Source organism: Cebus imitator, unplaced genomic scaffold (assembly GCF_001604975.1).
Source record: "Cebus imitator isolate Cc_AM_T3 unplaced genomic scaffold, Cebus_imitator-1.0 Scaffold206, whole genome shotgun sequence".
Classification (NCBI taxonomy): domain Eukaryota; kingdom Metazoa; phylum Chordata; class Mammalia; order Primates; family Cebidae; genus Cebus; species Cebus imitator.
Genome location: NW_016107521.1, coordinates 2,875,187 through 2,900,256, shown reverse-complemented (window position 1 = coordinate 2,900,256; position 25,070 = coordinate 2,875,187). Strand labels below are relative to the sequence as shown.

The following is a 25,070-nucleotide window of genomic DNA, read 5'->3' as shown; positions in this document are numbered from 1 at the left end:
GCTGGGACTACAGGCATGTGCTACCACACCTGGATAATTTTTGTATTTTTAGTAGAGTCAGGGTTTCACTATGTTGGCCAGGCTGGTGTTGAACTCCTGACCTCAGGTGATCCACCTGCCTTGGCCTCCCAAAGTGCTGGGATTCCAGGTGTGAACCACCATGCCCAGCCTCACTTCAAAATCCTTCTTTACGGAAATTGAATTTGGAAATAGTGACCTCTAAAGGAATGTTCATTTTTCTTCTTCAAATGAATTACAAGTATAAGCATAGCAACAGAAATGAAACCAAATAACTTGCTGAACGCACAGTGAGTTCTTCAACAACAATCAATTATTTCTTAATTTAAATATCCACACCAATAATAAAACCCCAGGATGTGTACTGACTGCCAGCTCAGTGCCAGGTCCTGCAGTGGATTTTCTGGTGGGAAGATAAGCATCAAAGAAACAACTGTTGTGACAAGCAGTGTGTGCAAAGTTCTGGGGTGGCACGAAGACAGGAGTAACTAACTCCTCCTAGGGGAGTTGGAAGAATTTCCTTGGAGGTCTGCTCTGGGGTTGAACAGGCAGGTCATGAAGGGGTCGAGGGGGAAGATGGAGTCTTTAGGAGAGTCTGGGAGCGGGCGTCAGGTGGCCACTAGTGCATGCTGACAGTGGAACCCGGCAAAGCCATATGGGGACTACAGGGAGTGTCAGTTAGGGGCATGTGAAACCGTCCAGGTGAGCGATTATGCTGCCTGCACCACAGCTGTGGCAAAGGCGATAGAGAGGAGAGGATGAAGCAGTGTTCAGGGGGCAGAAGGAGAGGATCTGGGAAGAGGGAGGGTGGAGCCTGGCTCTGGATGGCCAGCTGTGTCATTCACTGGGGCGGGAGATGGAGGAGTGAGCTTGGTGGGGAGTGTATGTTCAGACCAGAGGCCTGGGGTGTGCAGTATCCTGAGAACACGGGAGCACCTGCTGGAGGCGGTGGGGAGGCAGTGGCTGAACTGAAGGGAACTGTGTGAGGCTTCCAAGCTCAATGGGGCAGGAATAATCTCTCAGGGAACTCAGAGCCAGGGGTGCTGAGAAGGCATTTGCTAGCTCGGCGTCTTCTCCAGCCTAGCATGGGAATGGCACTAAATGACCTGGCTCATGCCCCTGATGCCAGAATTCTCCATACGCACAGATAAGCTGGCAACCACATCCCAAGAGCTATTCGTGGGGCTGCTATCCAGACCTCTCTGCTGCAGTTCCCTGGAAGCCACAGTGGTGCTTGGTTTTGGTTTTGGTTTAACCAGCTTTTCAAACTTTACATTAAAGAAATTTAGAATCCTTTCCTCAGATGGGAGAACAGAGGCAGCGCCTTTCAACACATGCTTTTTGGAATCTATCAGATTGGAAGGCAGGCAGCTACTTTGTTTGCAGGATCTATCATTTGGAGGAAACATAAGAAGGGGGCCCTGGAAGGGGTTTGCTGTGATATTGTCAGGGAAGCCTCAGTCTTGGCCAAGGCTTAGAGCCTTGGCCATCTGCACCTTAGACTAGGGTCCAGTGTCAATGAACTGACACAATCAGGCCATTCTCCCAGAAAGGTGGGAGAGCTGCACATGGCCAAGAGAAGCAGAGGTGCTGCTGTTGTTGGCTTTGGAGGAGGAATTAGCTACTCATTCCAGCAATGCTGTCCCAGCGTGCCTCCTCATGTGTACCATGAGTCAAACGCCTTCTTCCTTGCCTGCTGATGGCAAAGTCTCAAGTCAGTGCCCACGGGTTTGAAAGCATCTATGACTTGCCCATCTTATTAAATGTAGGGAGCAGAGGAGTTTCCACAGGGGGCGTCGGGAGGGAAGAGGATCAAGGCCAGCTATTATAACCAAGGGGTGCCCAGGGCTGCTGGGGAGGACACGACTCCCTCACTCCTTCTACAGCCCTGGGAAGGAGGGAGCTTCCATTTCCTCCCCTAGGAGAGAAAACCAGGGGGGAATCCTTGACTTGGCCTGGCACCCTCTTGCTCAGTCCTGCCCAGAGGAGGAGGAGGAGGAGGAGGAGGAATGCCTTCCTGGGGAGTCTGGGAGAAGGAACTGAGCTCCATCACCCCTCCTGGGGAGCAGCCAGTGCAAGGCCCTCCCTCAGCTCCTCCTTGCTAGGAGTTTATGGGCAGCTCCACCCTGGCGAGACCTGCCTGGAGAAACGCAGTCTTCACATTTTCAGGTGAAGCGTTTGCAACATTTGGCCTCAGGTCTGATGCAATATTCTCCTTTTAGGCTTATCAATAAACACGGCTGGCACTTCCATCTCATTTGACTGTCCCCTGGGCTTTGTTTCCCCGAAGACACTAAACTTGATTAGGGGAAGATAGTAATTTAAAGCCTCTCTAAACTGTAACATCTTCGAAGGCAGGAACAAGCATTCTCAAGTTGATACTTTTGAATTCTTAAAGAAACTAGGTGATCAGGAGGCAGAGGCTAACTAAAAATCTATTTACTTTCCTCCTTACAAGCTGAGCGACCCAACATACGTCTGCTTTAGAAACCAAATGAATTATTAGGAGTTCAGTTTGTTGACAAAATATCTTTTTTGTTTTGAGACAGGGTCTCACTCTGTCGCCCAGCCTGGAGTTCAGTGGTGCGATCTCGGCTCTCTGCAACCTCTGCCTCCTGGGTTAAAGCGATTCTCCTGCCTGCTGGTATTACAGGTGTACACCATGACACCTGGCTAATTTTTGTATTTTCAGTAGAGACGGGGTTTCACCATGTTGGTCAGGCTATTGACAAAATATCTTTTAATTATGGTCCGACTTGGGACTCTGAAGTGGACTAACTATGACTATGCAGCGGACCTGGAGAAAGAGGGAGCCTCTGTGGGGCCCTGGGAGCGCTTGGAGCCCTCTTCCCTCGTTGTCTTTATTGCTCCAATTGGGCCTGTCCGTCTGCTGGTCTGTCTTATCATTATGTCTCAAAACGGTGGGGACTGAGAACTTATTTATCTTAGACATGGTAGGTCTCAACAGATAGATGAATGGATGCATGCTGAAGTGGAGGAATGGTCACAGCCTGGAAGGAGGAACTCCACTGGGACAGAGGGCAAGGCAGCACCTTCTCTCCCCCAGCGGTAGCAGCTCTTGCCTCGACACTAAGCTCGCCTCTCACCAGCCCCCGCTGCGGAGCTGCTGTCAGAGGTCTCTGTGGAGCTGCCCTGGCTGGCTGCACAGGCACCGGCTTTGCAAGGTGGAGACATGAAGGCAACAATCTCAACAGTCTCCATCCCCACTGGCAAGCTAGGCGTTCTTAAAGAATGAAATCCACAGAAACACAGATCCAAGGTAAGGATTTTTTTGAGGTTAAAATAGGTGCTTTCTCTGATTGGTTAAGATGATTTTGCCCAGGGTAGGGCACAGCAGCGTTAACAGATGTATCACACTGCTGCAGTCCCTGCCTGGTTTGAGAGCTGGGGTGGACTTGAGGTGGGCTGTCCGGGCTTGGGTTTCTAAGCTGGTGAAGTGGCCTGGGCAGGTTCCTTCATGATTCTGACTCCAGCTTGGGGTCAGTAAAATGGGGCTAATGGTCCCTTCCTCAAAGGGATATGGCGGAGACAACAAAAAAAGATACTGAGGAGTCTGTTGGTTTCCAAAAAGAGAGAATATACACCACTAGGGCTACATAAGTGCTTTAGGTGATCCACAGATGAATACTTAAAATTGTTTCGTATGTTAGAAAAAACTTGGACTAGTATATCAAACCTATAATTTTACCAACGGCATCTCTGAAGATGAGGCTAAGCTTGGTGTAGATGTCTGGTCTGAGTCTTGTTTACAGAAAACTATCAAGTAAAAATAACAGTATAGATGGTAACAGAATGTGGTAAAAATTTTTGAAATGAAACTCGAGGCTGTTCTTTGGGAAGAATATCAAGTCCTTACAACTCATGCCTGCCGGTAGCAGGTGCTCTAGAAACGCTACCCGTTACGGTCAACAGCCCATCAAATCAGAGACCCAGGAAAAGACTCAAGGACAACCTACCATGAAGGCAAAGCTGCAAAGAGTTAAAAGAAAGGGGTCCGTGGTTTCCCTGGCGCAACCCCCACTCCCCCTGCAGCTAATCTGTCACCTAATGAAGAAGGGGCCGGCACAACTGAGCTAGCTGGCAGTTCACTTACAGCAAACTGATTAAGAATGTTCAACCAACAGCAGACTGTAGACCTTTCCAGAGGAAATAAATAGAGTGTAGACTGTATGCAAATGTGTTTGTCACTTTGACAGCACGTCTCAATTAAGGCATCTCGCGGCTGTGGGTAGGCTCTGTGGCTGCAGCTGGAAGGGAGAGCCCGCTGCATGGCTGATACTAGGGGCTTGACCTTAATCCGCATGCATGCATTAAAAAAAAAAAATCCTGCCTTCCTGTACACTTGCATAATGCTGGCAGCCACGTGAGGGAAGTGACAAACGGGGAAAAAAAGCCACTTTCATCCTCTCCAGTTTGCAGACCTGTGAAGGCACAGACAGCTCTTATTTCAACAGAGTTTGGGGTGGCTTTTTTAATTGTTTATCCCCCACCCGTGCACACACACATACTCTTATTCTGCATTTAGCTGGGAATGACATTAAAGAATCTCTACTTCTGGCTGAAATGGAAAGAGGGTCTTTCTCCATTTCAAATAGGGCCTCCTTTTTTTGTGTGTTTCGAAAATGGAATGTTTAACACCATGAAATCCCTCTCCCCCGCCCCCTCTTTCTCTGTAATGGGCTCCAAACTCCAGTGAGGGGCTCCTTTCATGGGAAGGTTAGTGTGTGCAGGAATGAGGACAAAGGAAAGCAGGAAGCTGACTCTGGAATGCCACGCTGGTGACAACCAGGGGCTGTGCTTTCAGCAAACACAGCCAGGGAACTGGGGTGCAGATTTCTCCAACGGGGCCTGAGCCTGGGGCTGGGGGAGGCAGCTCTTCAGGGGTGCAGACACAGTGCAATTTGAAAATACTCATTAACTAAATGAGTATCACCCTGTGGATTCTTTCTTGCATTTCATCTCAATTTTTACAACATTCTTTTAAGTATAAAATCAGAAAAGGGGTGAACCTCCCCAAGTTAAAGATGTATAAACGTATATTATCTGAAAATATTGATTAGAGAAGAGTGGCTTTTCTGTTCCAACCAACTCGCCCCTTACAGTAATAACCTAGAGCAAGAATTCTGTTAGTTCCCTTCATTTCTGAATAGCTCAATGGCTGGTGCATAGTAGGCCCCGGATAAAGGTCTGTTCAAAACAGGAACGTAGGCTTCTAGGTTCTTTACAGATAGTGAAATAGCAATCACATTTAAGATAAAAACCATGAAGACTTTGAATCATGCATCATCTAATAAATGGCTACAGAATCAGGTGATTTAAAAATAAATAACCCTGCAAATTCTTGTTATAGCCACATCTTGCTAAAAGAGCCATTTCTCATAAATCCCTCCAAATGACGACTTTCACTAACCAAAAGTCAATTCAAGATATGTAGGAAAGGGTACACAATCTTTTTCAACCAAAAATATAACTACAAGTAGGAAGGGGATAAAAAATTTTAGTTTCTATACAGAGTGCAATGTTTTACTTAAGGGATAAAAACAGATAATTTTTCAAAGCTTAGGTTGTTGAAAACAGTTATTTAAAGAATTGAATCTGTAAAATTGTAGCACGAGTGTTTACTCTCAGAAGCACAACTCCTGATATTGATTTTCAGGAAGTACATTAATAAAGAACTCCTAATTGATTTTTTTTTTTTAAGACTTCGCTTGTTGCCTTTTATTTGAAGGTGCAAAGAAGGGCCCGGGATGCTAAAGTGTTCTAATGAGATGCTTAGCTAACAGAGGCACCTTAAGCAGAGTGCCTTGGCGTAGGGGAGGCATCAGTGCATCTAATGACTTCATTCAACATCCCGCTCATTTATGACCTCAGCCATGCTGTCTCCTCCAAGTTTTTAAAATTTGCCTCCAAAATGTGTTTACACCAAATAAACATTTAAAGATGTGAAAACCTCCATGGAGCTGCACTGCCAAAGAGAACTGAAATGTGAAACCGACTGCTGCATGTGCTACAGCTGCTGCTAAAAATGAAAATCCGAAAAACCAAAATGGACACCTAGGAGGGCAGGGTACACACCTGTCCAAAGTGGACTGTGATTGGCCGCCGGTCTTCTCGGAGCTTGGGGTCCTTGGCCTCCACCAGTGAGGACGGTGCAGTCTTCGGCAGCTGCTCCTCGGGGGTGGGGGCGCAGCCATTCTCGGCAATGTCCTGCAGGGACAAGGATGGTGGGGGGTTTGCAGTGGAGTTCTGGCACCTGTGCTCCCTCTCACCCTACAACGGAGAGGCCTGCCATGTGACTCTCTCCGTGACATTCTGAACCTGTCCTCCTGATGAAGATGGAAGGAATGGGGCGCTAACCTGGCTCTTTGACTTTCAAGAACTAGAGAAACCAAAACCATCCATGTTAAATTATAAACATTAACATAATAATTCCCAACAGTGAGGAAAACAATTATTATGGCTCATCCTACTCTCTTCCATGGCTATTTTCATTTTTATATATTCACTTTGTCCACATGCAGACATTTAAAAATTACTTGCAATCATAGCTCATGCAGAATTTTATATCCTGCTTTTTCCTAATATAAGCATTTTCATGTTGCTACAAAGTCATCACAAAAATTTTACTGAATGCATATATCATTGAGCAGATATACAATACTTTAATACACCACGTATTCAATATTCCATTACTATTGGGCATTTAGGATTCTTTCTATTCTTTTTCATTGTTTTTTAACTTTCAAAATGCCAGTGATAAATACTGCAGTTTTTCTTTCTTTCGTATTATTTCTTTTTATGGAAATCCCCAGGAATGAAATTATTAAGTCAACAGATATAAACATTTTCAAGGCTTTTTATTCATTCTATCAAATTGCTTTCCAATTTACACCAACTACCAGCAATGGATGCATTACCAGTTTCACGGGACTTGTGAATGGTATCATTTAAAAAATGTATCGCTAATTTGATAGGTGAAAAATTAGACCTCATTGTTGCTTTAATTTGCATTACTTTAATTATTTGTGACTATGGACACTTTTTCCACATTTGTTTACTGATGATGTTGTTGTTTCTGAATAAGATGTGTTTGTTCCTACCCTTTCCTATCCCTAATCTTTATTTTCAGGAAATAAGAAGATTGAAGGCTGAATCAGGACTCTGACTTTGGAAACATTTACGGACCAAAGAAATCTTTTTAAATCCAGAAATTTACATTTAATTTGTGCTTCTGATGAATGAAGTCAATTTACCAGGAAAAGAAAAACCCCAAAGTGAAAAAGGCAGGTCATGGCTCTGGTAGCTGAAGCTGGCAGCTGACTGTACACATGGGCTATTGGAAACACGGATGGGCCCACTCAAGCAATAAGGATCCCGTGTTTTATTCAAGTGAAGGAAATTGCTTAAATCTTCATTGGAACATGGCAGAAAACATGTGTACAAATAATTATCATTTAAATAATCATTTTTCTTACCAAATAAAAATATCTCACAGCCAGAATTAAATAATAAATGCAAGATACACATTTTGGTCAACAAAGCATATATTCTTAATACTCATTAAATTCTGCATGTGAGAGACTTGATGCTTGCTTGCTCCTAACTTCTCAGCTAAGACAGAATGGTGGGACATGGAGGAAAGCGGTCCCTTATTGAAAAAGAATACATGAAAGAAGAAACATATATACATCTCTGAGCCTCAGTTTCCTCGTCTGTGAAATGGGGCTAGCGTAGCATGAAGATTAAAGGAGACAGATAATGAAACACAAGTGTCAAGAACATTATTAGCTATTCAGTAAATTATAGGAATTATACAACCCACCCCCCCACCACCAGTATTTGACCTTATACATCCAGCTTCGTATCAGCTGGCCTCCTTTCCTATGGAATCAGGGCTGCACGGAGAGGTCAGTCCTGGGGAAGTCTCTAATGCTTGGTAAATGACAAAGGGAGATGATGACCTCTTGGCTTTACAGGGAGGGCCTGGATCAAGTGGCCCACATTTGATCAGCCAGTCTCAGGCTCAGTGATGAAAGAGGTTGTCGACGGTCAAACAGAAACAGCTCTTTTGGAAAGGGGCTGTCCTGATGTGCTCAGGCCAAGTGGAAAAAGAGGGGGAGGGGTTCCATCTGTGCTAAAAAGCAACAATGGGCAAAAGGGACATTTTGGATCCAGGTGAAGATCCTTCAGGATAGATATGAGAGAGCGGATAAGGTCAAACATGAACAAATTCACTTTTGGTTTAGGTAAAATTTTGTGTGCAGGTATGTGTGCCTGTTTGTGTTTGGCTGACAATATAATGAAGCTGCAAGGTAACATGGTAAGAAAATATTGGTATTAATAGAAAACTCTAAGGTAATAGCTATTTAGAAAAAAAGAGGCCAGGTGCAGTGGCTCATACCTGTAATCCCAGCCTTTTGGGAGGCTGAGGTGGGTGAATCACCTGAGATTGGGGGTTCGAGACCAGGCTGACCAACATGGAGAAACCCTGTCTCTACTAAAAATACAAAATTAGCCAGGTGTGGTGGCATGCCCCTGTAATCCCAGCTACGCAGGAGGCTGAGGCAGGAGAATTGCTTAAACCCTGGAGACGGAGGTTGTGGTGAGCTGAGATCATGCCATTACACTCTAGCCTGGGCAACAAAAGCAAAACTCTATCTTAAAAAGAAAAAAAGAACAATATGGCCGGGCATGGTGGCTCACGCCTGTAATTCCAGTACTTTGGGAGGCTGAGGCGGGTGGATCACAAGGTTAGGAGTTCAAGACCAGCCTGGCCAAGATGTTGAACCCTCATGTCTACTAAAAATACAAAAATTAGCTGGGTGTGGTGGCAGGCATCTGTAATCTCAGCTACTCGGGAGGCTAAGGCAGGAGAATCGCTTCAACCAAGGCGGCAGAGGTTACAGTGAGCCCAGATTGCGGGCCACTGCACTCCAGCCTGGGTGACAGAGTGAGACTCTGTCTCAAAAATAAATAAATAAATAAATAAATAAATAAAAATAAGAAAAAAAGAACAATTCATGTAGTTGTTTTGGAAAACGCGTCCTAGTTCACACTTGTAAGTAAAAATACCATCTTTCAGTTTTGTTTTTTCCATTAACTAGTTGTCTAATCTTTCCGATTCCCTCAACCTCTCTGCACCTATTGCTTTATTTTTGCAATGGGAGACTACCACCTGCTTGGCAAACATCAAAGCTACCAGGAGAATGGGTGAAATGAGATATGAGGAAGCTCTGAAAAATGTCACAGCACTGTGCAAATTGAACCTCAGATCCTTACCCCCTGCAAAATGGAGAGAGCACCTGCTAAAAAGACGCGCTTCCCTGTGTGGACGGCCTACCCCTGCGCTTCTCCAGACCCTTGACCTTTATTCTCACATTTAGTTCCCACAATGATCACAGGCAAATGAGTTTATCCTGCTTTTACAGGTGAGGAAATAGGGCTCAGAAAAGGGAATTTACCCAAAGCCACATAGTTAGCAGATGGATGAACGCAGAGCTATGTGAGTCCTGGTGCTTTGATGCCACATCAACCCATAACGACAGCACAAGTGAAGGTATTCTGAATTGAGGAACTGCTCAACAAGTCCTCTGATGTAAGCTTCTCCTCAGAAGCCCCTGGTTACACTGCTCACAGCTGCCGTGCTTTGCACTATCTTATTTTTGTATCCCTATCAACTGTAAGTTTTTTGGGGTTTGAATTCTCTAACCTAGAGTCTTGAATCTAGTACATGCTGTCAAATAAATCTTCGTTAAACATGTGGAAGGGAAATGTGCCCAATATACAGATGTACCTATGTGTCAAAAAGCAGTGCTGTACCTTCATTTAGTAGAAGATCCAAAGATGTAAAAGGTTTCTTATAAAGTCCTGTGGTACACACCACCGATTTATTAGCCTGTTTACTATTTCCTCCACCTGGGGAAGGACAACAGCTTCCTCCCAGGATGTCACAGGCAGCAGAACAGGAGGAGCCCAAGTCAAGAAAGAAATAGAGGTCGGGTGTGGAGGCTCACACCGGTAATCCCAGCGCTTTAAAAGGAGGCTGAGGTGGAAGGATCCCTTGAGCTCAGGAGTTCAAGACCAGCCTGTGCAACATGAGGAAACCCCACATCTACAAAAAAATAAAATAAAAATTAGCTGGATGCAGTAGTGTATGCCTGTATTCCCAACTACTTGGGAGGCTGAGATGGGAGGAGCACATGAGCCTGGGGAGGTTGAGGCTACAGTGAGCCGTGATCACGCCACTGCACTACAGCCTGGGCAACAAAGTGAGACCCTGTCTTGAGAAAAAAACAAGGCGGTGGGGGGCGTTCAAATTCTCTGCTCTATCTCCTGGTAGAGATCTTACACATAGTAGGGAGCTATATGTAAGATCAGCAACTTCTGACACTCATGATTAAAGAAACTGTGGCCTAAGAACTAATGTAGCTGTCGGCAAAGGGCATGGGAAGCAAGTACTCTCATACCCTTCTCGTGGGAATAGAAATTGGCAATTTATATGAAAACCCAAAAGATCTACATGCCCTTTGGCCCACAGATCCCATTTTTAGAAAGTTATCCTAATGAAATAATAAGAATTTCTTATAAGTCTTACCTATAAGGATATTTACCTAGAAAAAATTGGAACTCATGGAAGGGCCAACAATGAGAATATTAAATAATGTATATATGTTCATTAGATAAAATCTGATATAGCCATTTAAAATAATGACATGGGGGCTGGGCACAGTGGCTCACGCCTGTATCCCAGCACTTTGGGAGGCCAAGGCAGGAGGATCACCTGAGGTCAGGAGTTTGAGACCAGCCTGGCCAACATGGTGAAACCCTGCCTCTACCTACAAAAATTAGCTGGGTGTGGTGGCGGGCACCTGTAATCCCAGCTACTTGAGAGGCTGAGGCAAGAGAATGGCATGAACCAGGGAGGTGGAGGTTGCAGTGGGCTGAGATCATGCCACTATACTCCAGCCTGGGCGACAGAGCAAGACTCTGTCTCAAAAAACAAAACAATGACATGTGGAAGAAATATTTAGTGGTCATCATATTCCTATCATTTTCCTTCAGCATTTACTAGAATCACAAATCATGGCTATGATCTAACCTCCGCTCTTCTGAGAAGGCAGGCATGGCATACAATAGGTCTCTGGACATGAGTATCCATGAGAAATCGGGGAGGTAAGGACCCAGGATCTCAGGAGACTAGAGGACAAAGAGGGTTCTGGGTAGTCTTCAGTAGGGGTTGGGCTGGGAGCCAAGGAAAGGACTTACGAGGCAGTGAGGAGACAGTAGAGCACTGGGCCCAGGGAGGCAGACGGCAGGGCATGCTGTGGTCCAGTGGCTGGGGCATTCTACCCGTGGGCCGCCCTCAGGCAAGGTGGTGGAAGGTTGGAAAGGTCCGAAATGTTCTAACCAAGGGAGTGACTTGGTCAGTGCTGGGTCCTACAAAGATTCCTCTGGTGGCTGTGTGGACAACCTCAAGGGCGGTAATCCACTCACCCTGGACATGGTCTCCAGGTGTGCGCACATGGGTATTTGGGCAGACTGGCTGTTCCAGATGTGGGACATAAGAAGACAGGGAGGGACAGACACAGTGGCTCATGCCTGTAATCCCAGCACGTTGGGAGGCCGAGGCGGGAGAATCACCTGAGGTCAGGAGTTCGAGATCAGCCTGGCTAACATGGCAAAGCCCTGTCTTTACAAAAATATAAAAAGTAGCCAGGTGTGGTGGTGGGTGCCTGTAATCCCAGCTACTTGGGTGGCTGAGGCAGCTGAATCACTTGAACCTGGAAGGCAGAGGTTGCAGTGAGCTGAGATCACACCACTGCCCTCCAGCTTGGGCAACAAAGTGAGACTGTGTCTGGAAAAAAAAAAAAAAAAAAAAAAGACAGACAAAAGGGAAACTCTCACTTATTAAGTGGCTACTAAGTATTGCTGTTTCAACACATTATCTCTTCTACTCCTTCCAGCTATCCAGTAGTTTACAGATGAGAAAAACTAGGTTCAGAGAGGTCTAGTAACTTACCCAAAGTCACACAGTTAATATCCTACACAACTAGCACTGAGCCCTGCTTGCCTGCCTCAGAAGCCCAAACACCACATCACCATGTGGGGGAGCTGAAAGGCCGGCCCCTATGGGAGTGAGGCAGAGGCCTTCCCATCTGACTCACGCTATGGGTGTGAGAACTCCCGTCTCCATTTTCAGACTCATGCTGTACCCTTCTTTTCCCAGGCCACCTCACAGCACAGCAAATGCAAATTAAAAATATGAATATCGACATCAAAATAGTAACCAAAGTTGGAATTTCTGTGATTGAGGCTGCAGCGTATTTTAATGTGTCGGGAGACAGGGAGCTGACAGTTGTGTGATAAGGTGTGAAAGCATCTGTTCTACAAGAGTCTACCTAACTCTCCCTGCCCCACGCACACTTACTCACTCCCTTCAATGGGAACTGTTTGGCCAGAAATTCAAGCCTCTGTGAAACCAACTGTGAATTTGCTCCTTTCAATCACAGAGACTCTAAATCAACAAGCTCAATTTGTCTTTTAAAGATCAAAGATTTGTAATCCCAGCACTTTGAGAGGCCTAGGAGGGAGGATCACTTGAGCCCAGGAGTGTGAGACCAGTATGGGCAACAGAGCAAAACTCTGTCTCTAAAAAAAAATTAGCCAGGCATGGTAGTGCATGCCTGTCATCCTAGCTACTCTGGAGGTTGAGGCAGGAGGATCCCTTGAGCTTGGGAGCTCAAGGCTGCAGTGACTGCACCAGACAGAGTAAGACCCTGTTTCAAAAAAAGAAAAAAAGAAAATAAAAACACAAAAGATTCAGAAACTTTACAAAGTGCTGTGAAATGGGCCCATTTGGCTAAATCATTTTGATATTGAAGAAAAAGAAAAATTTCAGGGGTTCCTCAGTAGGCAGAAGAAGGCATCCCTATGTGAATATCTTAACGCTGCCTGCAGGTGAGGAGAAATGTATTTGCACCACTGCTTTTAAAGCAGGGCATTCTCGTGCCAGCCCTGCCTGGTGCTGCAGTGGAATGCAATTTGTTGACAGTCACGAGCCCATCCAGGGGGCATTCTTCTGCAGGGAGACACTCCAGATGAAAGCACTACATTCTTCCTTAGAAAGCGATGGCTGGGTAGCATCTTTGCCATTTCTTCTTTTTCCTAATTTCGAGCAAGTCACACTTCAAAGGAGGCCAAGCTATGGAAGAACCTGACCACCTCGCTCCGTTTATCTAGAGAAAAATGTTATCCATCCTTCTTTTTTTGTTGTTGGGTTGAAGCAGAGCAGGTATGGAATAAAGCCACACCATCGGATCTATTAACAATTATTTGCCAATGGTCACACAGATATCCTGAAAGCTCTGATTTCAGATGCTTTGAAAATGTGCAGCACAAATGAACAAGGGATGGAGAAGGGACCCAGCTCAGTCATATTAGAGATGGGCCCTCCACACACCATGGTGACCTCTCCACAGGTCGGCCCCACATTTTCTATTTGCAATTCAAACCCAAGGCGAGGGTGAAGAGGGCAAGCTTGGGTTCTTGATTATATCTGCGAGGTCACCATTGCTATGCAGAGTTAGAGGAGGCCAGGTGGCAACCCAGCACATTTGAAAATTGGATCTTTGTTGGGAATTGCCTCGATTTCGTGGCAGAAACCAAACTTGAGATGTCTGTATTAGAGGCATCTGGGGTACATTCACGAGGTACACTCGTTGCCTGATGAAGGGGAGGGGGCAGCAGGGAGAAGGACAAAAACAGCCAAGGAAATATTTTCTACTGCTATGTGAGGTCAGGTGCAGCCAAATCCTAAATTAGTTCAAGAAAAGGCGCTGGAGAGTGCTGGAGCCCCAAGTCCCGTAGATGCGAGCAATGCTAGAGTTTCAATTACAAAATAGCTCTCTTCCAAGAACAACTGCAAAATATCAAGTCTGTAGAAATCTGTACGACCGAAGGGGGGAAAAGTGAAAATTGAAAAGGGTGCACTAATAGATCTGTCAACAGTCCGATGGTGACAAGCCACATTTCTATAAAATGCCTTCACCATTTGTGTCACCTGAAATGTACTGACACTCTCTATAGAACATTATCTCCTGAAGCTATTCTTGAAAAGACTGGCAGGGGGAAGGGAAGGGGAGGGAGACATCTGCTTTAGACACTATCAAGGAACGGAAGGGAAGATAGCGTGGAAGGAAAGTGATCTAGATTGTTTAAACAAACCTTTGAAGAACCACGTTTAAAAATCTGAGCTTAACTGGTTATTTGCAGAAACGTTACATATCATAAGAAGGGGATTTTCCAAAGCCAGAGGCTTGTACATACAAGTAGGGAGGTAAGGTGATGTCTGTAGCTTAATGGTCTGGAGAGAGGGCAATTGACCAATGAGGGCTCCTGGGGCCTCTGCCTGAGGAGGGACCCCTTTCTTTGCTTACTTCAGGGGATATTCTAATACCAACCAGAACCTACGATCCAGGCATCAAGGAGGGAAAACTCACTGCTCCCTGCCACTCCGTTTTATATCTGCAATCCAATCAGCTACATGCAACTGGGATGGGAGATAAAAAGCTATATTTAGGGACTTAAATAATATCCAAGTAAAGAATGCCACCTGCCAGTCTCTGGCAGGGTGCAAACAGACTACAGTTTAAGGTCTATCTGGATTTACATTACAGAGCTTTTATTTCAGGATGTGAATCTCAGCTGCTAAAAATCCACTCTCAGCTGAAACTAAGAATTTAAATGCTTAGTCAGAGCAAATTATTTTCCAATTAAAAGAAAGGAATCAATTCCTTCGACCCTTTCAAGTTAATTAGTGGTCCTTACTGACTTCAGAAAATTAAAACTGCTTTCAATTTTTTAAAAACTGCAGAGATAGACAAAGGCCCTTATTAGAGTGGTGCGTTTGGGGGCACAGGGATAATGAAGTAGGGGATCCCAAACATCTTTTGGAAAACAAAACACTTGTTTGAGGAAGGCAAGTGTGCATGCGGTAGTGGTAAGAACGCACAGCTGCCACAAGGCGACGGAGGTGGAATCCAAGCCCGACTCTGCTAGGCTCAGGGTGGCCTTCGGCAATGACTTCACCTCTGAACTGCAGTCTGTTTACTCGTGAAATGGGAACAAGACTCCATAGGGCTGTTCTGAGAACTAAGTGTGAAAGCTTCTAGCCTGGACCACCCTTAACAGGAGCTTAAAGAAGGGTGGCAACAGTCATAACGATGATGGCATTCATAATCATATTAAAAAGCCTCTTGTTACAGTCACCTCACTGTCTTAAGTCTCGAAATTCAGGCTGGAGGCATAAAAAGGAATGACTTAATGGCATTCGCAGCAACCTGGATGGGATCGGAGACGCTTATTCTCAGTGAAGTAACTCAAGAATGGAAAACCAAACACTGTATGTTCTTAGTAACAGTGGGAGCTAAGCTATGAGAATGCAAAGGCATAAGAATGACGCAACAGACTTTGGGGACTCAGGGGGAAAGGCTGGGAAGCAGGTGAGGGATGAAAGACTACAAATTGGGTTCATTGTATACTGCTCAGGTGATAGGTGCACCAGAATCTCACAAATCATCACTAAAGAACTTACTCATGTAACCAAACACCATCTGTTCCCCCAAAAGCTTACAGAAATAAAAACATTAAAATAAAATAAAATATAAAAAAGTCAGATTAAAGAAAACAGAGATTCAGGCTGGGGAAATCTTAGCCAGGACATAGTCAGGATGATATCCCAGTTTTACTGGTGGCCGGTGAAGATAATCAGAGCCCTCTCCTTCCCACTCAGAGTCTCAGCAGTGCCCACTGGGTTCTCCTCACTTAGTCCCCCAGGGCAAGGTAAGCCCATGGCATTCTGCTCAGCCCCACCCCCTATGCCGTGTCTGCATGGTGGCCACGTGTGTGCTGGACCATGGTAATCATTCCCTGGAGATGCTTCTTGGTTTTGGTTACCACTGGCCCTCGGGCAGATGTCGGCCACAGGGGGTGGGCAGGTGCCAGATGGCGATGCCAAGCCAATTTCTACAGACGCCTGTGAACCCAGGCCTGGTGGGGTGGGCAAGGGACAGCCCGACAGTGGTAGCTCTGAACTTGCTTGCCTTTGTGGGTTTAAGCCAGAGTCTTAATGTTATTTGAAGACAGTTTTTTGTCTGTGAATATTTATAACAGTGTGAAAACTCCCGGACAGCTGGTAATGCATTTTGAAGTGTGTTAACAACACTGTATCAAACAGCCCTCTATTGATCCCATCATACTTTTTTGTGGCCATGCATTTCATACATGGTGCTTATACATTTTGAATAAGAACTTCAAGTACCTTTTGCTTCAAGCGGTTTTTCACCTCTTTTATTCCCATTTTTGCATGATCTTTTGCCTGCATGAAAAATTAATTTAAGTTAAGATTCCCTTTCTGTTTCCAGCAGGGACTGTGCTTGATTTCAGTCCGTCGAGAATCACCTTCTCTGATTACTAGAAAAAGGAAGGAAAAATGGGATCATCAAGTCGAAAACATAATGGCTATGAAAACAAATACAACGGTAAAAGGTTAAAAAAAAAGAACCCTTAAAGAGGCTGCAGAGATTTTATTTTCTGCATTTTGATGGCACAGATTTTTTTTTCTTTTCCTTCCAAAGCCCTTCTTCTGCTCTCTATAATTATTTATCTCGGCAGCCTGGTGACAGCTACTAGTAAGAGTACAGCAGCCGCGTTTCTGGCTGCAAGATTCAGAATATCCATTCTATGTCACCAGTGCAAGGCCCCAGGGCCAATTTTCTGCCCAGGCTGAATGGCCGGAACAGACACGTTGCTGGGTTTCTACCATGTCATTTCCTAAACCTCATTTTGGCAGATACCCTGGCTTTGATTTCAGGTCATGTTAGACCTGTGTGGTTCTGCTGGCAGCCACCAACCCTGCTAAAATAACGACAGTTTAAGCACAGAGAGGACTAACAAAATTAAAAATGGAAATAAAGTAGAACCACCCCACTTCAGTGGCTCACGGTCAAATTAGCAAGGAAGAGAAGTCATAAGAAAAAATACTTGATGCTTGTGAAAGATGGAGTGCCAGGAACAGATGTGCTCTCCTATTTCCACTCGGCTGTGGACACGAGTCTTACAAGCAATGCATTACCTATAGGGCAGTGATCAAAGAGATGATGAAGAATTTGGGACAAAAATTAAGCGGTGTATCCCACCACGAACACTCTTTAGTCACCCGCAAAGGAGCTGCTTTATTTTGACCTAATATGGGGGATGCCTGCAGGAAGGCTTTGCCAGACACCAGATAGACCATGCTTCCAGGTCTCAGAAACAGAGGCAGGGTGCAGCCTGCATTGCAGCCACCTAGTCTACATTTTAAAAGCTAAAACCAGTAGCCTCCCATTTCTCTACTGTGGCAAATGTGAGCAGCAACACAATACATTAAAAACGTCACTGAACTGGTTATAAAATCTGCTAAATAATTTGGAGAACACTGAGACCTTTAGGAAAGAGCTCAGCAGCCTGAGTCATCTCTGCAACAGAAGACCAGGTACACTTGAGTCTCATCGCTTGGCTGGATGCAGCAGCTCATGCTGGTAACTGCAGCACTTTGGGAGGCCAAGGCAAGAGGACTGCTTGAGTCTAGAAGTTCAAGACCAGCCTGGGTAACATAGTGAAAGCTGTCTCTACCAAAAAAAAAAAAAGAAGCCAGGCATGGTGGTGCACACCTGTAGTTATAGTTACTCGGGAGGCTGAGGTGGGAAGACTGCTTGAGCCTTGATGGTCAAGGCCGCAGTGATCTGTGATCATGCTATTACTCTCCAGCCTAGGCAACAGAGCAAGACCCTGTCTCAAAAATAAGTAAATAAAGAGTGTCATTATGCTAAGGGACTGATTTGTTTGGCTCCTGAGAGCAAGACCAGTACTTACAAACTTGTAGACAGTCTTCATGGCCGGGTTTGCTTTTGTCTTTACGGTATTCAGAATTGCTCCACTTCCTTTCTATAATAAAAATGTCAATTAGCAATTTGGGCTGATGACAGAGTCATCTAACACCAACAAAGACTGCTTCTCTTCAATCAAGTTAAGCAACATTTCAAAGGTATGTAAATTCACATCAAGAAACAGGCCTGGATGATAACTGGTCCAGCCAGTTAGTGATGGTCATGGCGGAGCAGCTCTGGGTGGGTGTGTGTGGGCTGGGGCTGTGGAGTGTGATTCCTGGCAGAGGGGGACTCTGGGCTCCATGTTCTGCTTGGTACCTGTTCCCTGACTGGAGGGAAGTGGATCACAGGCTGCCTAAGGCAAGGGCTTCCCTATGGGCATGTGTGGCTGTTCAAGAAATTCTAGTTACCACGGATGACACTCAGGTAAGTTTAATAACTGTGGACTCCACAGCTGACACCAAGCCGGGGCAGAAAGTGGGGCCCTGATCAGCCAGGATCGTTGGAAAACACACTGCCCTCACCGTGCAACTTCCTTTTCTTGCCTTGGTTTTCTGTGTTGTTTTTTTTTAAATCTCTCTGGTAGGCTGCCTTCCTTAACATCTAAATCTTGAGAAAAGGAAAGAATGAATAGCCACAAATGTTCACCATGGCTTTAGTTGAATCCAACACAGCAATTTCCTGCCCACTTTCTTTAGGAGAAAAAGTGGGAGAAAGGAGGAGGGAAGGCCTTCCCGCTCCCAAAGGAGGCAGTGGAAGGACCTGAAGTACACAGGGGATGTTTTCATAGCTGTCTGTGAATCCATTTCTCCGTCTCATCCCTGCAGACACATCGCGAGGGTTCTGAAGGCACTAGGCCAAGGGAGGCCTGGTCTCTGCCTTCTAAAACCTCCAGTTGGAGAGGCAAGACAGCGCAGTAAATAACCAACAGCAGGTGATGGAGGCTGCAGTGGCTGTGTGCAGAGGGAGCGTGGAGACCTGGGAGATCAGGGAAGGCCTTGGAGGATGAGACATTTGACCTGGTCCATGAAGGATAAATAGAAGTTGATGTAGGAGACGGGAGGAGAACATTTTAGGGACAGGAAATAGCACATAAAAAAAGTGCAGAAGCTGAAAAGCCATGGTGTATGCTGTGACAAGTGGCTACTGTACTGTACCGTGATACACTCCCATGACTATATCATGAGAAAAGCAGTAAGCGAGGCTGGGAATCCAGATAGGGCCAGCTCATGAAGGGCCTGGAATGCCAGGCTAAGGGGTCTACAGTATGGAGCGTTTTACATCAAATTCATCACAGAATCAGGTCTGTGGTTGTTTAAAAAAACTGATTCGGATGGAAAGAGGCTGGAACCAGTGGGTACCTAAGAGAATAAGACATAGTAATGTAATTATTGGCCTTAACTTTTAGCACAATTTTTGGTAACTGCCCACATTAGACATTTTGAGCTTTAATTAAAAACATTACAATTTGACCTAGAAAGCATTCTACGTTGTAGGACAATAGGAAATTTTCACCCACTCATTTATTCCATACTGCTTTCCAAAATTACTCAGTATCCCATTTAAATGGTCCTTTGGAGTATTGAAACTCCCTTTATCAATCAATCAACAAGTCCTTATTACTCCTCTCTGATTTGCCAAGTGCTGTATTTAGCCATACAAGAGGAACAAAGGAAGTCTTTCATGGAGGAATTGCTTACTCTCCGCCAACTGCAGCCACTTCCAAGGGACGCGCCTGGCAGCAGTGCGCTGGCGCATAAGCAGGAGGGGACACTTATCACTTAATGCTGGCGCTGCCTGCGACGTGCCCGCCTCTCCAGCAAGACAGGGAGCTCCCCCAGGGAGGGCCTGTCCCCTGCTGCCTGCGGTATCCCCAGTATGCAGCATGGTGCCTGGCACACAGTAGGCCTTCAGGACACCTCAATTACAAGCTGATGGAAGGGAAAGGCAAGATTTCAAATTCTTTAGAGGCTTCAGAAGCCCTACACGTCTGGCTCCTGACATAACAAGACACTGTTCACAACGACAGTCAACCTCCCAGTGACGGGTTCTCCATCTTCCCAGGAGAAGAGGTTACACAGCAGCAAGGGGGATGCATGTTTGGTTTGCCCGTGATCAGGACAATTGTTCTGGCCCTAGAAGGAGACCCCCCGCTAAATGCTCTAAGACAACAACATTCCATTCAGCTTTCCTTGGCTGGCTTCCTGCAGAGGAGGAAGCCTTTCATGCCTTTTTCTGCCCCCACCAAGTGATGGCTTTGGACAGTCCCATCCTTCTAGTGTCCATCTGGCATGAGAGGAACCTAGCTTTACAAAGAAAGGCATCTCCAGCAGCGGGAATGGAGTGCTGTGGCTGCACAGGGAAGCGGAAGGCTGCCAGGAAGCTAAGGAGGGGGTCCAGGGAGCTCAGAACTGGGTGCACTTACCCGGACAGTGGAGAGCCACTGATGGTACAGTTTGTCACTGCCTGGGAAAAGAGAAGTCAGAGAAGCTGTTACTTCAAGAGGTGATTTGCCCTCGGGAGGTCTTGAAATTGCTTTTTTTTTTTTTTGACATGGAGTCTTATTCTGTCACCCAGAATGGAGTGGAGTGGCATGATCTCAGCTACTGGGTTCAAGCAATTCTCCTGCCTCAGTCTCCTGAATTACAGGTACCCGCCACCTTACCTGGCTGCTTTTTCTATTTTTAGTAGAGACAGGGTTTCATCATGTTGGCCGGGCTGGTCTTGAACTCCTGACCTCAGGCGATCCGCCTGCCTCAGCCTACCAAAGTGCTGGGATTACAGGCGTGAGCCACCACGACCGGCCAAAATTGCTTTCAGCATTCAGGTCTTGGAGAATCCTGTGGAGGGTCCCATGTCCTGTTCTTAAAGGAGGCGGCAACGAGTCACTGCCGTAGTTTCCTTCTCCAACAGAGCTGGTCATGCAGCGCCCTGACTGCAAGCCCTCAGCAGCTGCCCCACTGCTTGCTGGCTGGACGTCAGGCTCCGAAGCAGCCCTGCCACTCTCCTCCAGTCGTGCCTCACGGCCTCTCCATCCTGTGCTGCTGTGGCGCTACACTGCCTTATGTCCCACCATGGGAAACTACTCATGGGCCCTTAAGCCAGCATCCTTGCAGGCCTCCAGGCCCTTGCAAATGCCGCTCCCTCGCCTCGTCACCATACCCTACTCTCTCTGCTTAGTAAACCCGACAGCCTGTTCAGATGTGATGTCCTTTGAACAGCCCTCTGGAATAGTTAACAGCACTGAGACATCCATATTCTGGGAAGTGCTGTGAGGGGCACCAGAGCAGGAACCCTCAGAGCTGTGTGTCCCATTGAAAGGACCCTGCTGGACACATGTTGAACCCTCGGAGAGTGAGAGGGAAAGAAAACAGAGGCGTTGTTGGTGAACTCTATTCATTTTAAATGGTGGGTCCTAACCCAGTGAATAAGTGAACTTGGTTTAGCAACACCTAAAGCCTGTCTTCTCAGAACTCACAGGCAAGTGTGAGAACACAACCCCAGCCCAGCCTCCTTTGTCAAGCCCTCACATTACGCAGTGAGGATTAACACAGCCCTATTCTAACTGCACCCAAATCTGTTTCTACTCCTTTTCCTGCATTGATTTAATTTTTGCTTGTCTTTAGTTATGCATTTCTCTCTCCTACCTGACTAACACTATTTGAGGGCAGAACTGGGTCCTTCGTTTGTTCTCCATGGGGCTCTGGACATGGCAGGTGTTCAGGAAATGATTATCAATGACTCGCTATTGCTGTTCCTAGACTCCATGGTGGTTTTCTTAACTACGTTCTCCAAGCAGCACAGGCTGGGAGGACCTGCAACATTTACAAGCGGATACTGTGTCTTGCTCTGTGAGCTTACAAATCACAGTAGTCCAGACCAGACACATACACAGCAATAAGGGGGCCAGCAGCATGGGTGTTATTTTGCTTCTGGTTTTGCCTTCGTTGCCAAAGACTGAGGTGATAGGATTTAGAAGGAAGGTCATATTGGGATTCAAGAGTCAGACTCAGCCACCAACACCTCTCTGGGCCTCAGATGCCTCCTCTGAAAAATGAGAAAATAAGCCCTTCAGTTCTTCAGATCTACAGAGACCAGGCACTCAGCAGTAATTTGTCATATTTTAAAGAATCAGGGCCAGGTGCGGTGGTTCACGCCTATGATCTCAGCACTTTGGGAGGCTGAGGCAGGTGGATCATTTGAGGTCAGGAGTTTGAGACCAGCCTGGCCAACATGGTGAAACCTTCTGTCTACTAAAAATACAAAAATTAGCAGGGCATGGTGACACGTGCCTGTAATCCCAGCTTCTCAGGAGGCTGAGGCAGGAGAATCGCTTGAACCTGGAGGCAGAGGTTGCGGCCGTGAGCCATGATCATGCCACGCACTCCAGCCTGGACAACAGAGCAAGACTCTCTCTCAAGAAAAAACAGAGAAAAGAAACACTTATTGCACACAGCCCTCATGCCAGGGACTGTCCTGGATGACTGCACAAACCTTTCCTCATGCATTCTGATTTAATCTCAACAAGAATCCTGTGAGGTGGGACATGGTACTCTCAGGGCATGGATAGGAACTTTAGCTAAAGGAGGGGCAATGACTCACCCAGGGTCTTGCAGCTAGTGAGGAGGCAGAGCCCTGACTTGAATCCAAGCCTCCTAACTGAATACTGTGTGTGCTTCCCAGTGGACCACACGGGGCACTACTTTAACTGGACTTTGTCTACGCAGGGGAAGCATCTGACCCTAGGCTGGGGGATTTCACATGGGCCAGTATACACTTTATCAGAAAAAGAAGAGGAATTCTTCAAACATTTCAAAGCCACGCTGAAATCTCTCTTCCTAAGCCCCAATAAAGGAAAAGCAAGTCATCGCCACTCCTTGTCAAACATACCCTAAACGATAGCAGCCTGCAGCCCCAAAAGGAAAATGAGATGCTTCTCACCAGCGTACTCGCCCATGTTGATTTCCTCTTCAAAAACATCACTGAAACCTTCGCCGGAATTGAGAAGGTCTAATCGACCATCAATAAACTATAGAAAGAAAGAACAAAAGCACAACAGCTCGTACAAAGAAAAGGGGGAAAAGCATTCAGCGGGGCACCTTACTGTATCCAAGGCAGGAAAGGTCCTTTGCAACGGAGTTTTTACAAAGTGAGGTTCAATAAGAAAGTTACTTTCTAAAAAGCTGGCTACATGTTTATGATAGCTTGGAAAACCACATGGCAGATTTGCAAAGGGTCTGTCTGGTCAGTGACTGCCCTCTTCACCCAATCCCCCTCCCCTGAGCCTCTTTCGCCTGGGGCCTGAGTCCCATCCATGCCTGTGGCCTCAGTGCTCAGACGAGACAGCTGTAGAAATAAATCCTCACTAGGGAGCCAGACCCAGGCCAGACCAGGGAGGGTGGCACCTGCTTGAAGAGCTGCAGCTGCGTGGCGTTCTGCAGGAACTGCCTCATGGCTCCAGAGCGGTAGTGGGACACGAAGGCTTCCTCACAGAAAGTGATCGGCTCCTCCTGGGAAGTGCAGAGGGGAGAGGAGGGTCAGAGGCACGGTGTGAGAGCCGCCAGTTCTTAAATTCCCATATGCAGAGCTTCCCCATCTGCTAATGTTTTTTCTTTTTGTTTTGGAGATGGAGTCTCACTCTGTCACCCAGGCTGGAGTGCAGTGGTGCTATCTCAGCTCAGTGCAATCTCTGCCTCCGGGGTTTAAGCCATTCTCTTGCCTCAGCCTCCTGGGTAGCTGGGATTACAGGTGCCCACCACCACGAGAGGCTAATTTTTGTAGTTTTAGTAGAGACAGGATTTTACCATGTTGGTCAGGCTGGTCTCGAACTCCTGAGCTCAAGTGATCCACCTACCTTGGCCTCCCAAAGTGCTGGGATTACATGTGTGAGCCACCGTGCCTCACACATTAGAAAAATTAGAAAAATCTGCTAATTTTTCTAACCCTCATTAGTGAAGTAGCTATTATCAAGGAATTTGTTTTCCTTCATGGATGAGGAAGCTGTTTCAGAGAGGAAGAGTCACCCCGCAAAGTTACAGAGAGGGTGGGAGGCAGAGCAGGAACCAACAGATTCTGCTTCCCACCTCCTCTTCCATACCCCGAGGGCTATTTAGGGGAACATGCGCTCCAATGTGAAGATGTCCAAACTTTTCACTTTTAGCAGTGGAATCCTTTATTCAGACAGGATTTTATGCAGAAGCAGCCACTAGCCCTAGGACCTGCTAGGCCAGGCGCGGTGGCTCACGCCGGTAATCCCAGCACTTTGGGAGGCTGAGGTCGGAAGATCACCTGAGGTCAGAAGTTTGAGACCAGCCTGGCCAACATGGTGAAACCCTGCCTCTGCCTCTATTAAAAATACAAAAATGTCCCGAGTATGTTGGCAGGTGACTGTAATCCCAGCTACTTGGGAGGCTGAGGAAGGAGAATTGCTTGAACCTGGGAGGCAGAGGTTGCAGTGAACTGAGATGGCATCACCGCACTCCAGCCTGGGAAACTGAGTGCGACTCCATTTAAAAAAAAAAAAAAGGATTTTATACAGAAGGAGCCCTGTTACCTGAGCTCCGCAATGCACAGCTTGGCTGCTGTGGGGGACCTGGGGTAGAGCAGGGGAGGTGGCTGGGCTCTCCAGGCTTGGCCACCTTCTCATCCCCCCACATCCCAGGCATCTTTGCGTACCTAGGTCACTGGCTGTGGGACATACTTTGAAAACCATTTACACGGTGATCTTAACCAATAGTAACCTGAAATTTAAAAATAATTATTTTAAAGAATAGGGATGATCAAAAATAAAATATACTATCTAATCGATTTTGTGCTTATGCTGTTTGATAAGCAAGTTTGCTTTTACCAAACCATATGAGTCAAAAAGATATCCTGAGTTAAAAAAAAAATCCTATCCGTATAGAGTTAACACCTTAATCTTTCTTTGAACACATTTGGAGTGCTTAACTACACAGACAAGCCTTTAATTTCAGCGGTGTATTCTCAATTCTGAAAGATCAGACTTTCATATCTTGAGCTGAATTAAGGGTAACACCCCACCCCCCCAGCCTCGGTAGCAAACACAGAGATGTTTGAAGCTCCGCTTTTATCCTATTTTAATGAGTT

At 46.2% G+C, this 25,070-nt stretch overlaps 1 protein-coding gene across 5 annotated transcripts in view; it reads right to left on the bottom strand.

The window, feature by feature from the left end:
* The window catches only part of DENND1A (DENN domain containing 1A), a 545,115-nt gene that overhangs the window by 51,464 nt on the left and 468,581 nt on the right, over positions 1 to 25,070 (bottom strand). For all 5 annotated transcript variants that reach the window (XM_037745641.1, XM_017548402.2, XM_017548407.2 and 2 more), the window contains 6 exons: positions 23,369 to 23,473; positions 22,905 to 22,992; positions 20,389 to 20,429; positions 17,950 to 18,021; positions 16,358 to 16,414; positions 6,115 to 6,246 (listed from right to left, as the gene is read on the bottom strand). In XM_037745641.1, coding sequence (XP_037601569.1) covers positions 6,115 to 6,246; positions 16,358 to 16,414; positions 17,950 to 18,021; positions 20,389 to 20,429; positions 22,905 to 22,992; positions 23,369 to 23,473 — 495 coding nt within the window. The remainder of the gene's footprint in view (positions 1 to 6,114; positions 6,247 to 16,357; positions 16,415 to 17,949; positions 18,022 to 20,388; positions 20,430 to 22,904; positions 22,993 to 23,368; positions 23,474 to 25,070) is intronic.